General features: G+C 39.3%; 1 protein-coding gene and 1 long non-coding RNA gene across 5 annotated transcripts in view; one reads left to right on the top strand and one right to left on the bottom strand.

The window, feature by feature from the left end:
• Positions 1-1,171: 1,171 nt before the first annotated feature.
• Positions 1,172-21,273, top strand: part of UBE3D (ubiquitin protein ligase E3D) — a 179,784-nt gene continuing 159,682 nt past the window's right edge. For 2 of the 4 annotated variants that reach the window (XM_050788165.1, XM_050788164.1), the window contains exons 1-3: positions 1,172-1,371; positions 8,902-9,098; positions 12,675-12,765. In XM_050788165.1, coding sequence (XP_050644122.1) covers positions 1,295-1,371; positions 8,902-9,098; positions 12,675-12,765 — 365 coding nt within the window. In that variant the 5' untranslated portion in view covers positions 1,172-1,294. Of the gene's footprint in view, positions 1,372-8,901; positions 9,099-12,674; positions 12,766-21,273 lie in introns of those variants that run through there. The other 2 variants (XM_050788166.1, XM_050788167.1) reach the window with 2 other exon arrangements.
• On the bottom strand, positions 13,243-19,316 carry LOC126952969 (uncharacterized). Its single transcript, XR_007725085.1, has 2 exons — positions 19,181-19,316; positions 13,243-13,510 (listed from the first exon to the last, which is right to left on the bottom strand). It is a non-coding gene; the product is annotated as an uncharacterized LOC126952969 (long non-coding RNA).

Raw genomic sequence — 21,273 nt, 5'->3', positions numbered from 1 at the left:
TGCTTCCATCTATGATTTCAAATTATTGGGATAGATATAATAATTTGCGCATCAACATAATACACTTTAATCACCCCAAATACTGATTTTAGAAAAATTGTCTTAAGCTATTATCTTAAAACATGACAGGATTTATTTATTTAGAATTTATTTATTGTCTAGGCCGGTCATGGTGGCTCACACCTGTAATCCCAGCAGTTTGGGAGGCCGAGGCGGGCGGATCTACCAAAAATACAAAAATTAGCCGGGCATGGTGGTGTGCACCTGTTATCCCAGCTGCTCGGGAAGCTGAAGCAGGAGAATCTCTTGAACCCGGGAGGCGGAGGTTGCAGTGAATCGAGATTGCGCCACTGCACTCCAGCCTTGGCGACAGAGAGACTCTGTCTAAAAACAAAACAAAACAAAAAACAGCAGTTCCTTGTTTTTAAGAAGTCCGATTGTAATTCTACCCTGGTCTTATATTTTAATAGTTTTTCATTATAAGTATTTACTGTGTCAAACTTTTCAAAACTATCTTTTAGTAGTAATGGGATGACAACTTCTCTTAGTTTTTACTTTTGTGAAAGTGAATAGTGGAGCTGTACATACGTAATCATTCTCATCTTCCTTTTTTACCCCCTAAAAAATGGTTAGTCCCGATAGACTTCAGCCATACTCTTTTGCATTAGGTAACAAAGAACTTCCTCATGTTTTTGCACCCGTTTCAATTTTGGAGTTATCCTAAGTTGAGAAGCAATGGCAAGTCAATTCTTGAAAATTTTGTTGCTTTAGACAGAGGCTAACAAATGACCCTTGTTCATAAAGAGACCAAAATAAAGTGGGTTTGGGGCCAGGAATTCTGCTCTTGGATTTCCTGGAGACAAAGTCCACCTGTAACACCTGCCTCCATCACCTCCCTCAGTTCGAGTTAGCCAAAGGAGTGAACCTTGGGTCTGATTTTTATGGTCATTTCCAGGGAGGCTAACGCGCCAAGTCACGCTCAAAAGAAGCAGAGTGGGAGGATAGCTCACCTCTCGCCGCCCACCTTTCTCAGCGCTGTGGGCCAAAGCCTGGTTTTGAAAATGCGCGCCCCGCCCAGGCCTCAGGGAGTCCCTCGCCTTCTCGGTGGTGTACTCTCCGGCCGGCAGGCGGCGCTGTGAGCCAGTAGGCGGTGTCAGCCATGAGCTCTGTCACAGGCGCCTGCGCCGCCGCGGGGCTGCTGCTGGTTGGTCCGCACGTGGAACCTCTCCTGGTCCTGTTGACCCGGGCCCCTCGGAATCTCCAGCTTGGTCCGGTCCGGGGCTGGACGCCCGCCATGGCGGCTACTGCGGCAGAAACGCGCATATTTCTGGAGGTGCGGAGACAGCTGCAGAGCGCGCTGCTGATCCTGGGGTAAGAACTGGGATTCTAGGCGCAGTACCCAGCTCGCTCTACTGCTGCCCAGGGATCGGGGGCTGGCGAGTCTCTCTCTGTCTCTCTCTGAACGAGGGATTTTGAGTTTCTTCTTGCCAGTTGCGTAGAGCCTCTCGATCACTCAAAGTGAAGCTTTCCCCTGTAGTCGCCTCCGCCACTCCCACCCCTACAGACAGTCTGGTATCTTTGGGTAGCTTTTTAGAAATTCAGGGTCTCAGCTCCACACCAGACTTAGGGAATCAGAACTTATATTTTAACAAGATTCCCAGGAGTCAAATGCACATTAAAATTTGAGGAACAGTGATGTAAAGCACTGTTGGCAGTGCCCGGCGTTTCCAACAAAACAATGCAAAAAATGATTTGTTTGCCTCTCTTCAGGATCCTGCTTACTGGATCAGTTCCTATGTGTGAGGTTCTTGTGTTGTAGATAACCTCGGGTCTTTCCTCCCAAAACTGCTCTTTGCAGAGAAACCACACAGTCATTCAATAAACTGAGTTTAATGAACCTCGAAGAAAGGTTGCAGACTTCTTATTGGAGCTCGTTCATTTATTCATCTTCTGCTTTCCAGTGAGAACGGCGAGCTTGTTATTCGCTACACAAACAAATAACTTTTAGGGAAAATGTTCTCTATTTTGTTTGACAGCAGTTTTAATGATTTGTGGTCCCCTTGTCTATTCCTTTGTGATCGCTGTTTCAAACAGAGTAAGTTAAATGTTAAAATCCTGAGATTGTTATTACACAGTGCCACAGGTAGATTGATGCTTAATTTTTTCCTCTTTTCCCTTAATCTGCCAGATATCTGGTGTGGCCGTTTGGAATATGGCATGAGAACTGAGTTCAAATGCTAGCTTCCTCACAAAATTAGAATAATTTAATCTGAATTTCTTCAATCTTGAAATAGGAATAACACTTAGTACTCTGAATGTATTTATTTTTCTCTTTCAAAAATTATGAATTTGGGCAAATATCTCCAATTCTGGTGCACCTTGTAGAGTAATTAGGAACCCAAACTCTACCGAAATAAAACAAAAACCACACACACACCAAACCCTCCCTTCCTCTCATCCGGGGGCCTTTCACAGTTCCCTTGGACTACTCCCCCTTGTTTAAGCAAGTTACACAGGTGGCTCACACCTGTAATCCCAGCACATTGGGAGGCCGATTTGGGCAGATCACGAGGTCAAGAGATCGAGAGTATCCTGGCCAACATGGTGAAATCCTGTCTCTACTAAAAATAAAAAATTAGCTGGGTGTGGTGGCACGTGCCTGTAGTCCCAGCTACTGGGGAGGCTGATGCAAGAGAATCGCTTGAACCCGGGAGGCGGAGGTTGCAGTGAGCCGATGTTGCACCACTGCACTCCAGCCTGGCGACAGAATGAAACTCCGTCTCAAAAAAAAAAAAAAAAAAAGGAAAAAGAAAAAAAGAAACCTAACTTTGCTGGACTTAGTTTTGCCATTTCTTGAACTACTTATAAATGGATTCATACAGTATATACCTTTTTGTTTCTGGCTGCATTCCTTCCATAATATTTTTGAGATTCATTTTCCATCTATGTGGTTGCATATATCAGTAGTCCATTCCTTTTTCTTGCTAAGTTTTCCATTGTATGAATATACCACAGTTCATTTATCTGTTCCCCTATTGCTGAAGGTTTTTCTTGTTTCCGGAGTTTGCTTATTATGAATACAGCTGTCATAACACTGTCATATAAATCTTTTTTTGGACATACATTTTTATTTCCTCTTAGGTAAGTACCAAACAGTGCAATTTCTAGGTCATAGGATAGATGTGTGTGTTACTTTGTGAGAAATTACCAAACAGTTCTCCAGAGTGACTGTACCAGTTTACACATTCTACCAGAAAAAAAAAATGAGAGTTTCAACTGCTTCACATTCTCACCTACATTTAGTATTGTCAGTCCTTTTAGTTTGAACCATTCTAGTGTGTGTAAAATAGTATCTTGTGGTTTCAATTTTCGTTTTACTGATGACTAATAATGTTGAGTGCCTTTTCACTTGCTTTTTAGCAATTCATATATGTTCTTTTTAAAAGTATCGTCTAATTTTTTTGCCGTTAATCAGATTATTTGTCTTGTTTAATTGAGCTCTTTCTACAGTCTCAAAACAAGAGCTTTCTTATATAAATGCCTTGTGAATATATGACTGTTCTTATCTGTGACTTACCTTTTCATTTTCTTTTCTGTATTTTTTTCTTGAGACAGGATCTCGCTCTACTGCCCAGGATGCAGTGCAGTGGTGTGGTCATGGCTCACTGCAGCCTCAACCTCCTGGGCTCAAGCAATCCTCCCACCTCAGCCTCTTGAGTAGCTGCTATACAAGTGCATGCCACCATGCCCAGCTAATTTTTGTATCTTTTTGTAGAGATAGGGTTTCACTATATTGCCCAGGCTGGTCGTGAACTCTGGACTCAAGCGATCCGCCCACTTTGGATTCCCAAAGTGCTGTGATTACAGGTGTGAGCCACCATGCCCTGCTTCATTTTTTTTATAGTGTCCTTTGATAAACAGAAATTGTAATGAAGTCCACTCTGTCATTTTTTTTTTTCCACTTAAGGGTTAGTTTTTTCGGTGTCTTAAATCTTTGCCTACCTTAAGGCTGTGAAGATGTTTTGGCAGGTTTAGTTTCTAGGAGTTACATCGTTTTAGCTTTTACATTTTGATCTGTGATCATGTTGAATTCATTTTTGTGTTTGCAATGAGGCAGGGATCAAAGTTCATTTTTTTGGTATAAGGATATTCAGTTATTCTATCACCATCAGTTGAAAAGGCCATCATTTCTCCCATTAAAATAACTCAGTATCTTCATGAGAAATCAGTTGACTTATACTGTTTGCATAGTGTGTCTTTTCTACCCTTTTAACCTTTCTTATGTCTTTCTGTATAAAGCAAAAAACTGTAAACATACTGTATTTCTCTAAAAATAGCATAAAACTATATGCTATTTTAAAATATATATAGTTAGGTGATTTTAAATCCGTTCTGATGATCTGTGCGTTTTACTTAAAATGTTTAGTCTCTTTTATATTAATGTAAATATTGGTGTTCTTGTTCCTAATTACTATGGTTTGGATGTGTTTTGTCCCTATGTTTTGTCACGTTGATCCCCAATGTGGCAGTGTTGAGACATGGGGCCTAGTGGGAGGTGCATGGTTCCTGAGGGCAGATCCTTCTTGAACAGATTAATGCCCTCCCATGGAGATGGGTGGGTGAGTTCTCTCTCAGGAATGGATTAATTCATGCCCTAGTGGGTTCAAAAGGGTCTGGTTTCCTCAGTTTCCATTCACAGATGTAAAGATCTACTTATGTTAAGCCATCTTAGCATTTTGTGATAAACTTTGGCCATTCATTTATTCAATCCACAGATGTTTAATGTGTTCTTACTCTAGTGCCAAAAATTCAAATTCTAAGTGCTGAGAATATAGCCATGAACAGTAACAACAACAAAGACAAAAACACCTGCCTTTGTTGAGCTTACAGTCTAATGGTGGCAGTAGGGAAGAGTTGGCAGAGAATATACAAAATAAATATATATTTAATAGAAGTGGAGAAAAAATTAAACAAAAAAGGGATGGGGAGAAAAAAGTTACAATGTTTTATTTCAAACGAGAAAGTAACATTTGAGTATTAAACTGTAAGCGGTGAGGTGTAGAACTGACATACCTGGTAGGAGACAATTTCCCTTTGAGAGAAAGTGAGTAGGAAAGGGTGCCTAGTTCAGAGAGATGCGGATGAGGTGGGAGAACACATAATAAAAATCTTATGGCATTGTGCTGGTACATGTTTAATAACCTACTCTCCATGAAGTTTAATAACCTACTCTCCATGAAAATAAACAAAAAGACAAACTGAGGTCTTGATCTGAAGCATTTGTTGATTTCTTTGGTGTGAATACTTTCACCATGTATGACCTTCAGCCTACCAACTTGGTGAGGTGAGTTGACCTGCTTTGCAGAACTCCAAGGATTTTAACAACAGGTTCTCCAAAGCTTGTAGCAGCAGGGCCTACTATACTACTGTGACTTAGGAACCATCGAAAGGACTTTAGCTTGTAGTTAGAGTGAGAGATGAAGTCATTGGATAGTTTTAAGCAGGTGTGATACCTGACAGAATACAAGTCAATGGTGAAGAAAGCCTCGAGTATGAAAGTATTGTATGAATTATGTCAATCAAACTTAGTCTTAAAGTAGGACATTCTCCTAAAGAACCATCATCCAACCCTCACAATTGGGAAATATGTTGCTACCATCTTACATCATTCATGTTTTGCTGGTTGCCTACATAATATCCCTAAAAACAGAAGAATCCAGTTCAGAATAATGCATTGCATTTCACTGTCGTGCTTCCTCTGTCTGTTTAAATCTAAAAGAGTTCCTCATTTTCCATTGACTTTCATGGTCCTGACACTTTGCAAGATGACAGTACAATCATTTTGTAGAATATCCTTCCATTTGGATTTGTCTTATGTTTCTTCAAGACAAGATTCAGATTTTGCATCTTTGGCAGGAATATAACAGAAGTGACGCTTCCTGTTAGGTGGCACATGATTTTGCTTTGTTCCATCAAATTGGTTATGTTAACTTTGAGCACTTAAGTAAGAGTGTCTGCCAGGCTTCTCTACCTTAAAGTTACTCTTTTTCTCTTCATAATCAATAATTGGAGGGCATTCTGAAATTATGTAAATACCGTGTTCCTCATTAGAGTTTCATTTTATTCAATTATGTGTATCGGTAAGGACACATGATTCTTACTGTGGGTTACTCAGTGGGTTTTATTTTTTATTTTATTCAATGGGCTACTCTTTTGCTCATATTATACCAGACATGGCCAAGGAAGTCCTTTCTGAATGGTTTCTGCATCTTTTTTGATATGTCCCTGTCATTCTTTGATTTCTTCATGTTCTAGCAACATGTTCCAGGCTTATTTCATTCTTTCCCTGTTACAGCGCTGGATGTAGTCATTTTACCAAGGAACTTTGTTTTTGGTTTGTTCGTTTCATTTTTTAAAGCAGAAAATGGCCTTTACAAACCAAGATCTGGGCACGAGGTGTACTTATCACTATTGAGTGTTGCTTCTCCCAGAACTAGGGTATGTGTGTATGACTTATATATGATGTTTATGTATGGTTGTGCCTACATACATATGTACATACCTGCATTTACAGCTATCTATATTACTGTATCTATTTGTAAACATTGAAAACCATGACTTCACACAGGTATTTCTACAGGTATTCTGCCCCACCACCATAAGGTCCATTCTAGTTTCCTCCCTTTCTCTTTTTGTAACTCCATTCTCCCTCAGTAAGAATCATGGCCCTCATTGTCCCAGTGGCATTTGTTTATTTGGTCAGTTCCCTCTATGTAATTAATAGTCCGCTGGCATCCTTTGCCACCTCCCCCTGCTCATTGTTGACGCTCTCCTCACCTGCTTGGACCCTGTTATGGACTGAATGTTTGTGTCCCCTCAAAATGTACTTATTGAAGCCCTAACCCCAAAATGATGGCGTTAGGAGATCGGGCTTTGGGAGGTAGTTAGATTTAGATGAGGTCTTGAGGGTGGGGCCCCTCTGATGAGATTAGTGTCCTTATATGGAGAGGAAGAGGCACCGAACTTCCTTTGTCTGCCATGTCTGTTGTTTAAGCCACCCATCTATGGTATTTTGTTATAGCAGCTGAGCTAAGACAGGCTCTGAAACCCCATCCTGAGCTGGCCTCACCTCCTGTTCAGATTTCCTCCTCACCTGTCTTGGGATCTGACACCCCTGCTGAGTGGTCCTCCTGGTGGATGCCCTCCACAGCCTGCTTGGTTTCTCATATCCATGCTGGGCCACTGTGTCACCACCCTTGCACTGATGCCTCCCTTGCTTGGCCCTATAAAATGACTAAAGTTTTTGTGATAAACCAGAGATAGGGTGGCAATGGATACTTAGGAACCCAGTGGTAACCCTTGCGGCACTTGGAAGTGTCAACTCTACACAGTCTAGTTTGAAAGTCATTGAGGCAGCAAACGGACATTGTTATTTTTAGAGCAGTGGTCAGAGAACTATGGCCCATTGGCCAAATCCTACCTGCAGCCTGTTTTGGTGCAGCCTGTGAGCTAAGATTTGGATTTTTCTTCTTTATCTTTTTTACTTTTAGACAGGTTCTTGATCTGTTGCCCAGGCTGGCATGCAGTGGCATGATCATGGCTCACTGCAGTCTCCTGGGCTCAGGTGATCCTCCCCATCTCAGCCTCCTGAGTGGCTAGGACTGCAGGTGTGTGCCACTATACCCAGCTAATTTTTAAATTTTTTTTGTAGAGCCAGAGTCTTGCTATGTTGCCCAGGCTGGTCTGAAACTTATGGCTCAAACCATCCTCCCACCTTGGCCTCCCAAAGTGCTAGGATTAGAGGAGTGAGCCACCTCAACCTGCTGATTTTGCATTTTTTAAGGGTTGTTTTTTAAAAAATAAAAATTAGAATATGTATTGTACTTTGAGACCATACATGGCTCATAAAGCCTAAAATATTTACTATCTGGTCTTTCACAGAAAAAAAGTTGCTGACGCTTGTTTTAGAGGATCATTATTGCTTAAACACCATTGCTTGAAATTGGACTTTTGACTCGGGTTTGAAGCTGTTGTCCCTTCAAAAAACTCAGGTGCTTAATATTCTGTATTGCTAATTAAGTGCAGATCCATATGCTTTGAAAAGGAACTAGCCAGAAAGTAGTTGTAAGATTTTCTAAGGCAGATTTCTGAGGCCTCACCAAGATTCACACCTGAACACATCGTCTGCCCTGTGTACTCAGATGACACTCAAGCAAATGACTTGCTCTCTGCACTTATTTGACACCATGTGGATGGCCTGCTGTCTGCACTTAATAAGGAGCCATGGTACTTTGTACCTCTGTTGCAATGCTAAGCCTATTGCAGTTTCAGAGGAGGGTCATTTCCATACATGCCTTTGTCCCCTCTATACATTTGACATCTGGGGGCTTTTGATAGGGACTGTGTTTTACTCTTTATTGCCTATACTGAGTAATTTTTGTTTACTGTGAATTGTATTAGTAAGTCCTTTCACACCTGATATTCATACATCACTATATTGTTTTCTTCATTAATTCCTTTTCTTAAAATTGACAAATTTTTCTCTTGTATCTTTGTTTCACCGAATCTTGGTCTCTTTATTAAAATCTTGTATATGAAATAACAGTACTTTGCTCTGATTTACTATAAAACGTTATTTTAGTGCTCTTCTCAGAAGGAAGAACCAAAAGTCTGTCCCAGAACTTGCATATTACGGTGACAATGAAGGGCACTCTCTGACCAGATCTAAATCTAGTGTAGGTTGCTTTCATTTATGATCTGCTTGCTGCTGTTTTTCTGGGGCAGTGACTTTAGAGCCTCTATTGAAGAGGAACAAAGAGATCCTTGGCCATATTTGTTTCTTTCATCGTGTGGTTTTCATTATGAGAAATAATTTGTTTGGGTTTTGTTTTTAATTACCAGAGAACCGAAAGAAGGAGGTATGCCCATGGATATTTCCATAATGCCATCTTCACTCCAGATGAAAACCCCTGAAGGCTGCACAGAAATCCAGCTTCCAGCAGAGGTCAGGCTTGTACCTTCCTCTTGCCGTGGGCTACAGTTTGTTACTGGAGATGGACTGCACCTGCGGCTGCAGGCGCACGCAGAATTAGGCACAAGTGAGTAATATTAGCACTTCTGCTTCTGTATTTACCTTTTAGTTATGAACCAAGGTGATTTTTCCTTTGATAACTTGAACTTTTCCCAGGTGAAGGGGTTGAGAAGCTGTAGGGTCTTTGTCAGCCTTGCCAGTTATTGGCTGTATGCAATTGAACATGTTACTTAACCTTTATGAGGCTTCCTCCCTCCCTCCCTTCTTTCTTTTCCACCCACAGCAAAATTGAGCAGAAGGTGTAGAGATTTCCCATTTACCCACTGACTTGTTTCTTTAATTGTAAAATTTTCTGGCTCACAGATGGGAAGAGTAAATCAGATGGCAAGTGTATAAGACCTGACTGATTTTAAAGCATTACATGGAAATTTATTCATTCAGCAAATATTTTGGTTTATGCTATGTGCTAGGCATCAATCTAGGTGCTGGGGATACAGAATTGAACAAGGTAGGGGAGGTGTCTGCTCTCATGGAGCTTACATTCTAATTGGTGGGAGCAGATAATGAGCAAACAATTTAAATATTAAGAAAAGTGTTATGATAATATAAAACAGAATAATGGGATAGGGAGTGACTAGGGTTGGCTAAAGGATGATCAGTGAAGGCCACTGTGAGGAGGTGATGGTTGACCTGAATCCTGAATAAGGAAATCCTATCCATGTGGTGACAGTTCCAAATAGAGAAAACAGTACACAAAGGATCGTGCAGTTGAGTTTGATACTTAATTTGATTTTGATTTTTACTATGCCTGTTATATTTACAACATTTTGTAACTGGTATAACGATTCGGTAAGGCAGTAGAAAATTTGCTTTTTCTAAGACCTCGGGGTTATTTATTGAATAAAATTATTGGCTCATTACATCTATTACAATAGATGTACTATATGCTTTGGGGGATTAAAATTATGTTAAAGGGGGAAACAGGCTGTAAAAGACTTATATGATGTTTATTATCAGAGAAAGATTGTAATTCTTTCAGCTGCACACTGACACTTCACTGCTGCCTCATCTGTAATAAACCTTTTATCTGAGCAGTGTGGATCCTGGAGATGGGGTCAGCAGGAGTGTTTGGAAGAGCCATTTAGAAGATGTTGAGTATTCCCCTGAGTCTCTATTGTGGGCTTTTGTGAGGAAAGAGAAGATAGAGAGGGTTTCATTTCTTTTTTGCTGGAGAACAATGTTTGCTCAAGTCCTGGGTTAGTGAATAACTGGTTTGAGTTGGACAGGGTTGGTTTTAGGAATAAGGGGTAGGGAAAAGAGATGGATGTCATGGCATTTAAATATTATAGGATGAATACTAGGAATGACTGTTGGAATAACCATAGCAAGAAGGTTAGGGTCACCAAGCTGGGAAGTAGACTCCCTGAGTGCACCGAATAATGGGCAGAGAAAGTGTTTCAGGGAGGAGGCCATGAGGCTGGATGTTGTGTTGTCATCACCTTCTCCTTCACAACAGTTACCTCTTTTACAAGAGTAACCACAGCAGGAATTTTGTGTTGGATCCTGAGATTTGCGAAAGGCAAGCATGAAAGCCACAGTGGAGTGTTTTCTGGGGCTGTGATGTTAGAGATGGAGGAATAGAGACCACCAGGGACATAGTATTGGGTTTTTGCCCATCCATATTCTGTATTCTGTAACTGAATATACAAATATCAAAACCGGAATTGTTTTTAAAAATTTAAATCCAGAAACATTGTTTAAACTATAGGACAAAATAAATTGATTGCTATGTGCTGATTTGCATATTTTTTGTGTTCATTGGTCTCCTATTTCTTTACACTTTTAATATACTTTACTCAAATGTCTGAAAAGGAAAACTACCAAAGGCCTGTTCCGTAGTACGTGAAAGAGTATGCAAAACAGATTCCTCAGCACTTAATTGCCTGAGTGCTTTCCATATAATAGATGGTGTATAAATATTTGCGGAATGAATAAATATGAATAGATGTGTACTGGTGTGAACTTGAATCAAACTGTTTTGTAGGAAGTGACTTGAAAGTTTTAGCATTCAGTTTGTGTTTCAGGGTTTTTAAAAAGATGACTTTTCAATGCTAAGAACACCCTTTTAAGGACAACTATAGCAAACATCATACTGGTATACTGCTATTTTGAGTGTCAAACTGTGACCCTCAATGTGGAACTAGCTACAGTAGGATCTATTACAGCACGCGCATTAGATTGATCCCCGGCAGCAACACTCTCCCAGGATTCCTCTATATCAGAAGCTCTGAGTTTTAAACCCGACCCAGTGCATCATGCTGGGTGACCAGCAGAGGGTAGTGTTTCACTGAAAATTTGTTTGTGGAGCTGGAAAGAATATTTTGGATTCCTAGGTCTCCTTTTAATCTACTCAAAGTTAAAGAATAATACTGTTAATTTCACCTTAGTGCTATAGGGATTTCTGACCACCCCTTAAAAACTGTTAAGATTTTTAATTGCCAAGGCATAAACCTTCTAGCATCAGTTTTTTTAATCTTATATACGGAAAAACACAAACCAGATCCACATTGCTTGATTCTGATGGATATGAGCTCATTTGTTTAATTAGATTTTTACAGACATATTTTAGTTGTTTCTTTTAAATGAAAGTTTCCTTATTTCATAAAAGAAATAATGGAAACTAAGGGAACATGCTGCCTTATGCTTCTCTTACCATAGTGTGAGAAATATACATTTTTCCCCACAGCTTTCAATGTTTTACCATAGCTTTCATTAGACATTGACTTTTGCTCTGGAATAACTGGACTCTTTTTGGAGCCATTCCATTCCCAGGGAGGTGTCCAATAAACATTAGTTTGAGATCTTTGTTCATTTGGTAATATGCTAGATTGGACATAAACCTAGTTTAAATAAAATTAAACTCAAATTTGGCTGGGCATGGTGACTCACGCCTGTAATCCCAGCACTTTGGGAGGCCGAGGCAGGTGGAATACGAGGTCAGGAATTCAAGATCAGACTGGCCAAGATGGTGAAACCCCGTCTCTACTAAAAATACAAAAATTAGCCAGGCGTGGTGTCGGGCACCTGTAATCCCAACTACTCAGGAGGCTGAGGCAGAGAATTGCTTGAACCCAGGAGGCGGAGACTGCAGTGAGCCAAGAGCATGCCACTGCACTTCAGCCTGGGTGACAGAGCAAGACTCTGCCTCAACAACAACAACAAAAAATGAAACTCAAATTTAAGAGCTCTATTTGTTCACACCAATGAAACACTATTGTGAGACATAGCAGAGGAAAGCTGAGAATGTTGGAGAGCTATGTAGTTAGCTTGATGAGAAGGAAATAGTTCTTTTTCACTCATCCTTAATGTTGGTATTTATAGAATGAGAGAACTAACAAATGCTACATGCGTAATCTAGGGGAGCACCTAGCTCTGGAACACTTATCAAAATCTGTTGTTTTCAAAAACACTTCACAATATTTGCTTCTGCTTGAGTCATCAGATAGTATTAATTAAATGTGTACTTCTGGGTGGATCATAAACTGCTTATGGATGGTAATTTATTGTGGCTATTGAACTGTTTAAGTATGATAATATATTTGTTTCAATCTCTAAGATTAGCTATTTCATTGACTTCCTTTAGAACTGATTTCAATGTTTAATCAAAGCTCGCAAGCCCAAGAATGTTGCACATTTTATTGCCAATCCTGTCGTGAAGTCATAATAAAAGACAGGTAAGGAATATATTTAACACTGATTAATTCCATGCCTGGCAATGGTTATCTCTCTTTCTATCAGAATTTTTCAAGAAATTGCCAATTGGGTAGTATATGGCCTTAAAGTGAGAGCCAGCTTAATGTCACTTGGAACAAAATCAGCCACAAAACTTGCTAGCAATCAGAGTGATTAGCTCTTAGGGACATAAAGGGGAGCACTAGGATGCTGGCTTTGAGAGAGGAGAGCTTATCTCGGCTGAAAACCTGTGCTGATCACTGAAGCACCTCCCTCCTGAAAAGAAACATGGGACCTGTCACATGTTTCATCCAACACGATGCTGAGTGACATTTTCCACATTTCAGTAATTTTTTCCACATAACAGAAGCTTTTGCACAAAAACTTTTTATTTGAACTATTTTTATCAGTGCCTTTCTAAAATCCATTTCCTATTTCTCCTACTTATTAAAACAGAGCATACAGAGCACAAATTAACCTTTTCTCAATGATTAGGTTAATTTTATTATTTATTCTTGCCATGTGCTGCGATTGCCCTGTTGAGATGGGAAGGACTCTTTGCTGGTTTTTGTTGTTGTTGTTGTTGTTGTTGTTGTTGTTGTTCTTGGCGGGTTTTTTTGCAGTCCCAAAGGCTTTTTAATTTCTTTTTTTTTTCTTTGTTTGTCTTCTTTCTTCCTCATGTCAGCCTTCTTGTTTCTTGGGCACAAACCCTTCCCCCTAAAACTTCAGCCACAAGTCATTCATAGGCTGGGGAGATTAAATCCTAATTATTGTTAATAATATTTAAAGAATTTAGAGTTCTTTATTAGATGGGTTTCCTGAGCCAGGTTCCTAAGACTTATAAGTAAGTGGATCCTTCCCATCTGAAACCTGCTTCTCTTCCAGTGTTCCTTATCTCAGTAATGCTGTACTTCTGCCTGTGTCCTCAAGGTAGAAACCTGGTGTAGACAGAAGTTCCTCCCTCTGGAGGCAGAGGAGTCCAAGCTTTCAGATTCCCCGAACTATACTGGAAGATGAAGAACTGTCTTGGGCTACGCATAAAATACACTAACAATAACAATAGCTGATGAGCTTTAAAAAAATTGCCAAAAAAATCTCATGTCTTAAGAAAGTTTACGTATTTGTGTTGGGCCACATTCAAAACCTTTGGGCCATATGCTGTAACATGGATCAGCTTGCTCTAAGGGGCTCCCCCCATAAATGGTCAGTTGCTAAGTTCTTTTGTTACTTTTTTCATAGCATGTCTAACATAAGTCCACTTTGCTCCACCCCAGTGCCTCTACCTTAGTTGAGGCCACTATCTTCTCACCTAATTACACTTGTTACACCAGCTCCTCATCCACTGAGCCTCCCTGTAGTTTTGTCCTCTCGTCTGACCTATTTTAGCACAACTAAGTAATTGTTCTCAAATGCATCAGGCTCTACTGGTCCCTCCATGACCCCCCATTTCTCCAGTATAAATTCCAGAAACATGCTACGTTAGGACCTTTATGAGTTTACCTCTATTTACCTCTCCACCCTCACATTTTATATCTCTCCCAACCTATTCCTCCTCCCCCAAAAAACATGCCATTATTGACGGCTTTCTGTACGCAGCTCTGGTGATCAATGTGCAGCCCTATAGTCTTTTCATGATTTTTTTCACCCTGGGGCCTTATGAAAGTGACTTCCTTTCCTGGAGGAATGCACCCCACACCCTGTCTCCCCCTGGTTGGCTCCTACCTGAACTTCAGAATTCAGCTGACAGGACAGGTACCGTTATAAGCCTTCTGTCAACCCTGGGTTGGTTTAGGTGCTCCTCTAAGGTTTATTTGCCTGTCTTCACAACTAAACTGTAGGCTTTCAGAGTGCAGATAATCTTCTTGTCCCCTGTATCCTTTATCCCTACTCTTTTGAGAGTGCAGTACAGTGTAGACCCTTCTGAGTCTGTCTAGTAGTACAGACTCAGAAGCCGGAGTAACTAGGTTTGCACCTGACATTTACTAGCTGTGTGACTCTGGGCAAGTTACTTAAGCAGTCTGTGCCTCAATTCTTTTATTGCAGAAATGTGGCTAACAGTAGGACCTATCTCATAGGGTTGCTAGGAGAATCGAGTGAGTTTAAGTGTTTATGACAGTGCCTGGCACGTGGCAACGTGGCAAGCATTCCATATGTATTAGCTACTGCGATAATTACTGTTCTTATCATCATCATCATCATCCCCATCCGCAGCATCAGGCACTGTCCCTCGTAAATAGTGTGCTCTCAATCAATTTTTGCTGGGTTGAATTGAATAAACGTTGACATGTTTGTTTTGGCCTTCTACCAACCTCTCTTGCTTGCTTCCTGATTTCTGGCAGTGTCCTAGGTAGATGAGATGGCACAGAGTTAATCTGGCATAAGTGAGAGGTTACAAATGGAAGATCCTCAGAGTGACTGTCTTGAGTAAGAAATGAGGTGACTTTAAATTTGCAGAGGAGGGAACCTCATCTTTGCTTGGATTACCTAAGTGTTGAAGTTACTGCATGTACTTGGTGACAGGCCCACTTTATCCTGAAAGGTTCAGGGGATCTCAGTTTACACTGTAGTTGAACCAAGAGTGTTTTCCTTCTCTCAGTCTATTTTAGGCTTTGGTTGAATTCTCAGATGAAGTTTCTGAAACATTCATTCCTAGACAACAATGGGGATTCCTAGAAGTTACAGTTGGAACATGTTAAATCAGTGTAACAGTATTTCTGGGTGCTGCTTGCAGTAAAGGATATGCTGGCTCATTATTGGCGGTTATTTGTTTTCATTGGAACAGGATGAGAATATGAAAAATCTTGTATCTGTTGCCCCCATTTTTTCTGTTCAGGAACTGTATCTTCTGTGTCAGTCCCTTTTACAGTGATGGAACTGAGAACTAAAAGGGCAGCACTCACTCTCCCTAACCCTGACCATCGTCTGGCCCTGGAGGCAGAAGCAGGAGAATGGGACCTGGGTTTGAAATCCAGCTTCATGACTTAGTAGCTGGGAAGTTGTGTTTGTTCTACCTCAGGTTCTTCTAATATAGCCTTCTAATAAGGCCTATTTTCCAAATTTGTCAAGAGGGTTAAAGGATATAATATATGGAATAGTTAATACTCAACAAGGTCTTTTAAATTGGTTTTACAGATTTCTACACTCTTTTCCAAATTGTTCTTATTAGCAAACTAGCAAATTATCTAGTTTAGTATTTCAAACCTTTTTGTTTCAAGACTGTGATTCGCATACTCTGCATGTGCCAAGGAAATGAATTCCCTTTCTCTTTTTCTCGCTGAGAAACAGTGGACTTGATTTAGCCTTTGCCTCATTTAAGCAAGTCTTACCCAAAAACCTTTTCGTGTCACAACTGTGTGCCTGGCATATGCATGTCTCTTCAGTAATGCAGAGAAATCCTTAGTAAATGACTCAAGGCTTTGCTTACCTTTAACTCTTAAGTAGCTTGCCCTTTGACTGAGTTGTATGGATAAAGATGCTTCCTTAAGTATCTGCACATAGATTTCATGTTGACCATTAATGTCAAACCCAGTGTTGTTCTTATTTCTCCCTCAGTTATCTGTTTTATGTGAGTGGTAAGGACAACTTTGTGCTCGTTAAATAGAAAACAAGACCAAAAGTTTTCAAAAGAGCATGTGTGTGCCAAAAATCAACTAATTGTAAACATATTTCCCAGGAAGGTACCTCGGAATATGTTGATTATCTGTATTGGGAGCACCTCTATAGGAGCAGTGGAACAGAGTTAAGATCTGCTTACTGGCTAGTCTTATTATCTGGGAACATGTTACATTAATTTCCTGGGCTCCAGTTTCCTCACCTGTAAAATGAGGATGTTGGATTAGATAAACCTGTTAGAGTGCTATGAAACATAAAAATTCCCTGATCAATGAACCTCATTTGTATTTGCGGTTTCATGTACTTTGTGATTCATCATTATTTCGTAGTGTGGGACTAATGCTTATTCTTTTTTTTTTTTTTTTTTAATAAAAAAGGTTCTTGTTAACTTAATTATAGAAATAAGATGTAGAGGACAGTTTAAACAGTAAGACTCATTAATGGCTTTTAAATACTTACGCACCAGGGCACATGATACTTGCTAATTACAGCAGCGCCTAATTTTAAGGTCACTTGTTCTTAGCTATTTGATTGTGGTTATTCGAAACCAAATAATGCCTCATTTATTTATAATTAAATTCTCCAATTTACATTTTACCAGATTAACAGTTTTTCTGTAAAATGTGTGTGAATGTATGTAATTTTTGATTATGCTCTTGTTAAGATTAACGGGCCCTAATATCCAGCAACAATAATGAAATTTATTTTGTTGTGAATAGTCTCAGAAACAGCCAAATAGTCCTTGTGTTTGGAATTTATATATTCTAGAAATAAATTCATCTCATACATGAATGAAATCAGTTGGCCAAACTTTCAAACTCAAGCCTTTTGATTTTCGGATGATTTGAAACAGAGTGGCTCTCCTGAGGTCTCTGGATGTTTCACCCTGTTCTCCCTGCACTGGCAGGGTAGTGCTAGGTGTCAGCCTAGATCTCATGAGGGCATTGACACCCTGGAGGGAAACCAGCAAGATGGGATCTTTGGAAACATGAGATGTCAGGATATCCAACCACTTGATTGAGCCACTTGGCAGACCAGCAACAATTGTAACCTGAAAATAACTACTCCCAAGAATATAGTCACATTTCTACAAAGAGGTTAAAAAAGAGTACAGTCACCAACTGCACTATTGGTAACACTGTACAAACTTTTGGAATAAAATTATACTTTTATGACTCTAATCATACTATGTATGTAATAGTATTAAAGTGCTAAGCTAGTTTTATAGGATTTGTGGCCTGCCAGTCGGAGAATGTCACCTGAATTTATCTAATTCCAGCAGCCATATTTTGAGCTTTAGATAGTTGATGTTATTAATATTCTTAATGTCCACTTGGTTATAATCCAATCTGTAAAAGCTGTTATTACCATTGTTATTATCTTATCACTGATTAATGGTTCATTTTAAAGCTAAGGAGCATAATTTTATTTTCTTATGTATGTTTCTTTATTTTCACATTCTTCATTTTTCTTTACCTCTATTAAAGTTAAGGGGCATACATCTTCTTGTGTATATGTTTAAGTATTAAACATTGATATCATTTGTATATTTTAAGTTTCCTAAAAGTCTGTGGTCATGGTACATTAAAAATAACTAGAAAATTTTAATTTATTGTGAAGTTGTGTTGCTGTTCATTATAGAACCTTAAGCTGAGAGAAAATTCAGGAAATCATTTCACTGTTTTTTTGAGCTCCACCAGGATTCTACCTAAAAACTAACTTTGAAAAAGATGGTATCTATTTTATTTTGAAAATTCTCTTGGGAAGTAGATCATATCAAAGTCTATTTTTCAGGGTTTTAGATAAATATGCTTTCAGTAAAGCAGTGATTAAAATCTTTTGTTCTGAAATGTTTTATGTTTTCTTCAAAACATCAAAAAAAATTTTCTGCTTTAAAAACTCTTTTATCTTTGCAATGACTTACAGATTAGGCACTTTCTTGCTCCTGGTGTCTTATGTAGATGGTTATAGGATATATTATAGCTTTTATTCACATGATAATGTAGTCACATTAAGTTTAAAATATCATATTTTGTGTTAATGTGAGTTGTCTCCCAGATCTCTGTAAATCTTGGGGCAATTTTATTTCCCTGATCATGTAGGCGATTTTGCCATTGTTGTCTCTTGCACTGTATTGAGGGTTTGTTTATTGGCACTACATGCAATATGTCAGGAGACAAAAGATCTTAATGATGGAGAAAGTCCAGGAGCCTATTTAGGCCTAACTCCCTCCCACTCTAAACAGGCAATTTATTTGCCTTTTTCTTCTTCTGATTCTTCTTGGTAAAATTCAAATCTGACCTGTTATTCCGCTTAAAATTCTGTAGTGCTTCCTACGCACCTGAGGTACCAAGTCCCTACCCCTTAGCGTGACCTAGAACACCCCACACAGTTTGCCACCATCCTACCTGTCCAAGTGTCCTCTATGGCTGTTCTGCATTGCCAGGGCAGGGAATATATTCTAAGGAAAAAGTTTGGTTTTGGAGGCAGGAAGACCTGAACTAAGAACCTGCCATTACTGGTCACCTCTGATTCTGTGAACTTATGCAGATTACGTAACATTTCTGAGCCTCACTTTCCTCCTCTGTATATGAAAATGATATTTCTTGTCTCACAAAGTTGTTGCGAGCATTAAATGAAATAAGGTGTGTTTAGTGCCCACCAAGGGTCTTCTTAAGTTACCTAAACATGTGGACTCACAAGGCTACCACAGTCCACATTCTTTGCCAGCTTGCCAGCAGGGCAGCATCAAGAATTCCTCTCAGCAGGGGCGCTGCATGTTTGCACAAGTGACAGCTCACATACCTTTCTGGGGACTGTCGTCTCCCAACACGGCGTAGTTCCAGGTACAAAGCATAAGCTCCACATCAGGGAGGAACGGGAGCTGCCATGGCTCAGAAGAAGGCCTTCTGCCTTAAGCAGCCAGTATTTCTTGTAACAATTCTTGATATAGTTTGTAGGGTTCCCAAGAAGAGACTGCATTCAGGGAAGGCCAAAGTATCCTATCAGACATTTACAGCTCATTCATATTTCTTCCTGGTTCAGATGCAGTTTACCAACCAAGGATCATTTTTACCGTAAGCAGTGTTGCCTAGCAATATAGTCGATGCCTAAGATCTTACCTGGTTTCCAGGGTAACAGAGCTAGGTGGCTAAACCAAAGGTCAGATTCTCAAGCAGCAAGGGAAAAGGTTTGTTAACCCCTGAATTCCAGTGTGCAACAGATACAGCCAGTGTGAAATGCTTCACACATTTTAGTTATCAAAATACACTAGTTCATTTCTTCAACAAATATTTAAGAGCTCATGCTATATGTTAGAAGCAATGTAAGACAGCAGAAATACAGTGGCAAAGTAAACATATATGGCATCTACCTTCATATTGTTTCTTCCATGATGCCCTTAATTCCTTTCATTGCCTGGAGAACTACTATTTATCCTTCAAAGGCCAGCTCAGATATTACCTCTTCTCTGAAGTCTATGTACAGTCTATTCCCATAGTACTTTGTATATATTGCCCTGAATTCATAGATTGGTCTTGGGGATCCATGAATCCCCTAAATTAATATGCAGATTTTGTGTGCTTGTAGAAATGTATGTTTGAGGAAAGAGGCTAACACTTTTCTTAAATATTCAAAGGGATCTGTACTGCTCCCCCTGGCGCCACACACTCCCCCACCCACTGCAAGAGTTTAGAACCATTACTCTGTTACGAGCATTTATAACATGTGCTTTTGTTATTTGTTTATAGGTCCATATTTCTTACTAGCACATGAGTACCTTAAGAGAGATGACTGTATGTGTTCATATTTTGTGCCAGTAGAATGCCTTATTCATGGTAGACTTATAGGAAGTGTATGTTGAAAGAATCACTTCTCAGTATGTTTAACAGGCTCAGCACCTTGATGATACCAGTGGTGCAGTGTATACTAATTTCAAAGGAAACATTCTTCCCTATGTTAAACTAAAATCAGCCTTTCTTGTTTCTAGCGTTGTCCTCTGCAGTTATAGATTGTGTACCCTCTTCTGAATTGTAATTGCCCTTTTATGTGACTCAGTTGATTGGGGAAATCAAAGGAAAATAGGGGGAATTGTTTAAAAAAAAAAGTAGCATTCACATCTTAAATATTTTTAACTTATAACATCTGAATGTACATTAATTTACTAGTGTTTGTGTTTTGTTAGGAGGAGGAACTTAGCAGATATCACCTTAATCAGGTTATCAAGATTAGCATCACTAAGTTGTGTTGATGTGATATACTCTCTGATATGATGTGATGAGAAGGGTACGTTTCACTTCTGTGAGATTCTTTCCCCAAATCCATACCACCAGCCTAATCTTGAGACGATACTAGACAAACTCAGATTGAAGAATATTCTGTAAAATACCTGATCTTTTCAAAAATCTCAAGTTTCTGAAAAATAAGGAAATATTGAGAAACTGTTACAGACCAGACGAGACTAGGGAGACATGATGACTAAATGCAAAGTATTATCATGAATTAGATCTTGGAACAGAAAAAAAGGATATTAGTGGAAAAACAGGTGAAATTCAAAGTGTGTAGTTTTGACAAATCTACCATGGTATCATAAAATAGTAACTTTAAGGCCAGTTGGGTGAAGTGTATATGGGAACTAATATATTACCTTTGTAAGTTTTCTGTAAATCTGAAAGTATTCCAAAATGAAAAGTTTATTAAAATATGGTAATAGAAATTATAGAAGAAAGTTGTTAGGTGATTTGACAGTTAAGACCTGTAAACCAAAATAAAAGGCAGTAACACCAAAAAAATTTGTAACAGGTTAATAAACATAAGGCTAATAATCTTAATATATAACACATTTTTACAAATTAATAAGAACATAGTAATACAGACCCTGGAAAATAGTCACTAATCAC

The sequence above is a fragment of the Macaca thibetana genome, chromosome 4 (assembly GCF_024542745.1).
Source record: "Macaca thibetana thibetana isolate TM-01 chromosome 4, ASM2454274v1, whole genome shotgun sequence".
NCBI classification, from domain to species: Eukaryota; Metazoa; Chordata; class Mammalia; order Primates; family Cercopithecidae; genus Macaca; species Macaca thibetana.
The sequence above is the reverse complement of the archived record's forward strand: the minus strand, read 5'-3'. Positions and strand labels throughout refer to the sequence as shown.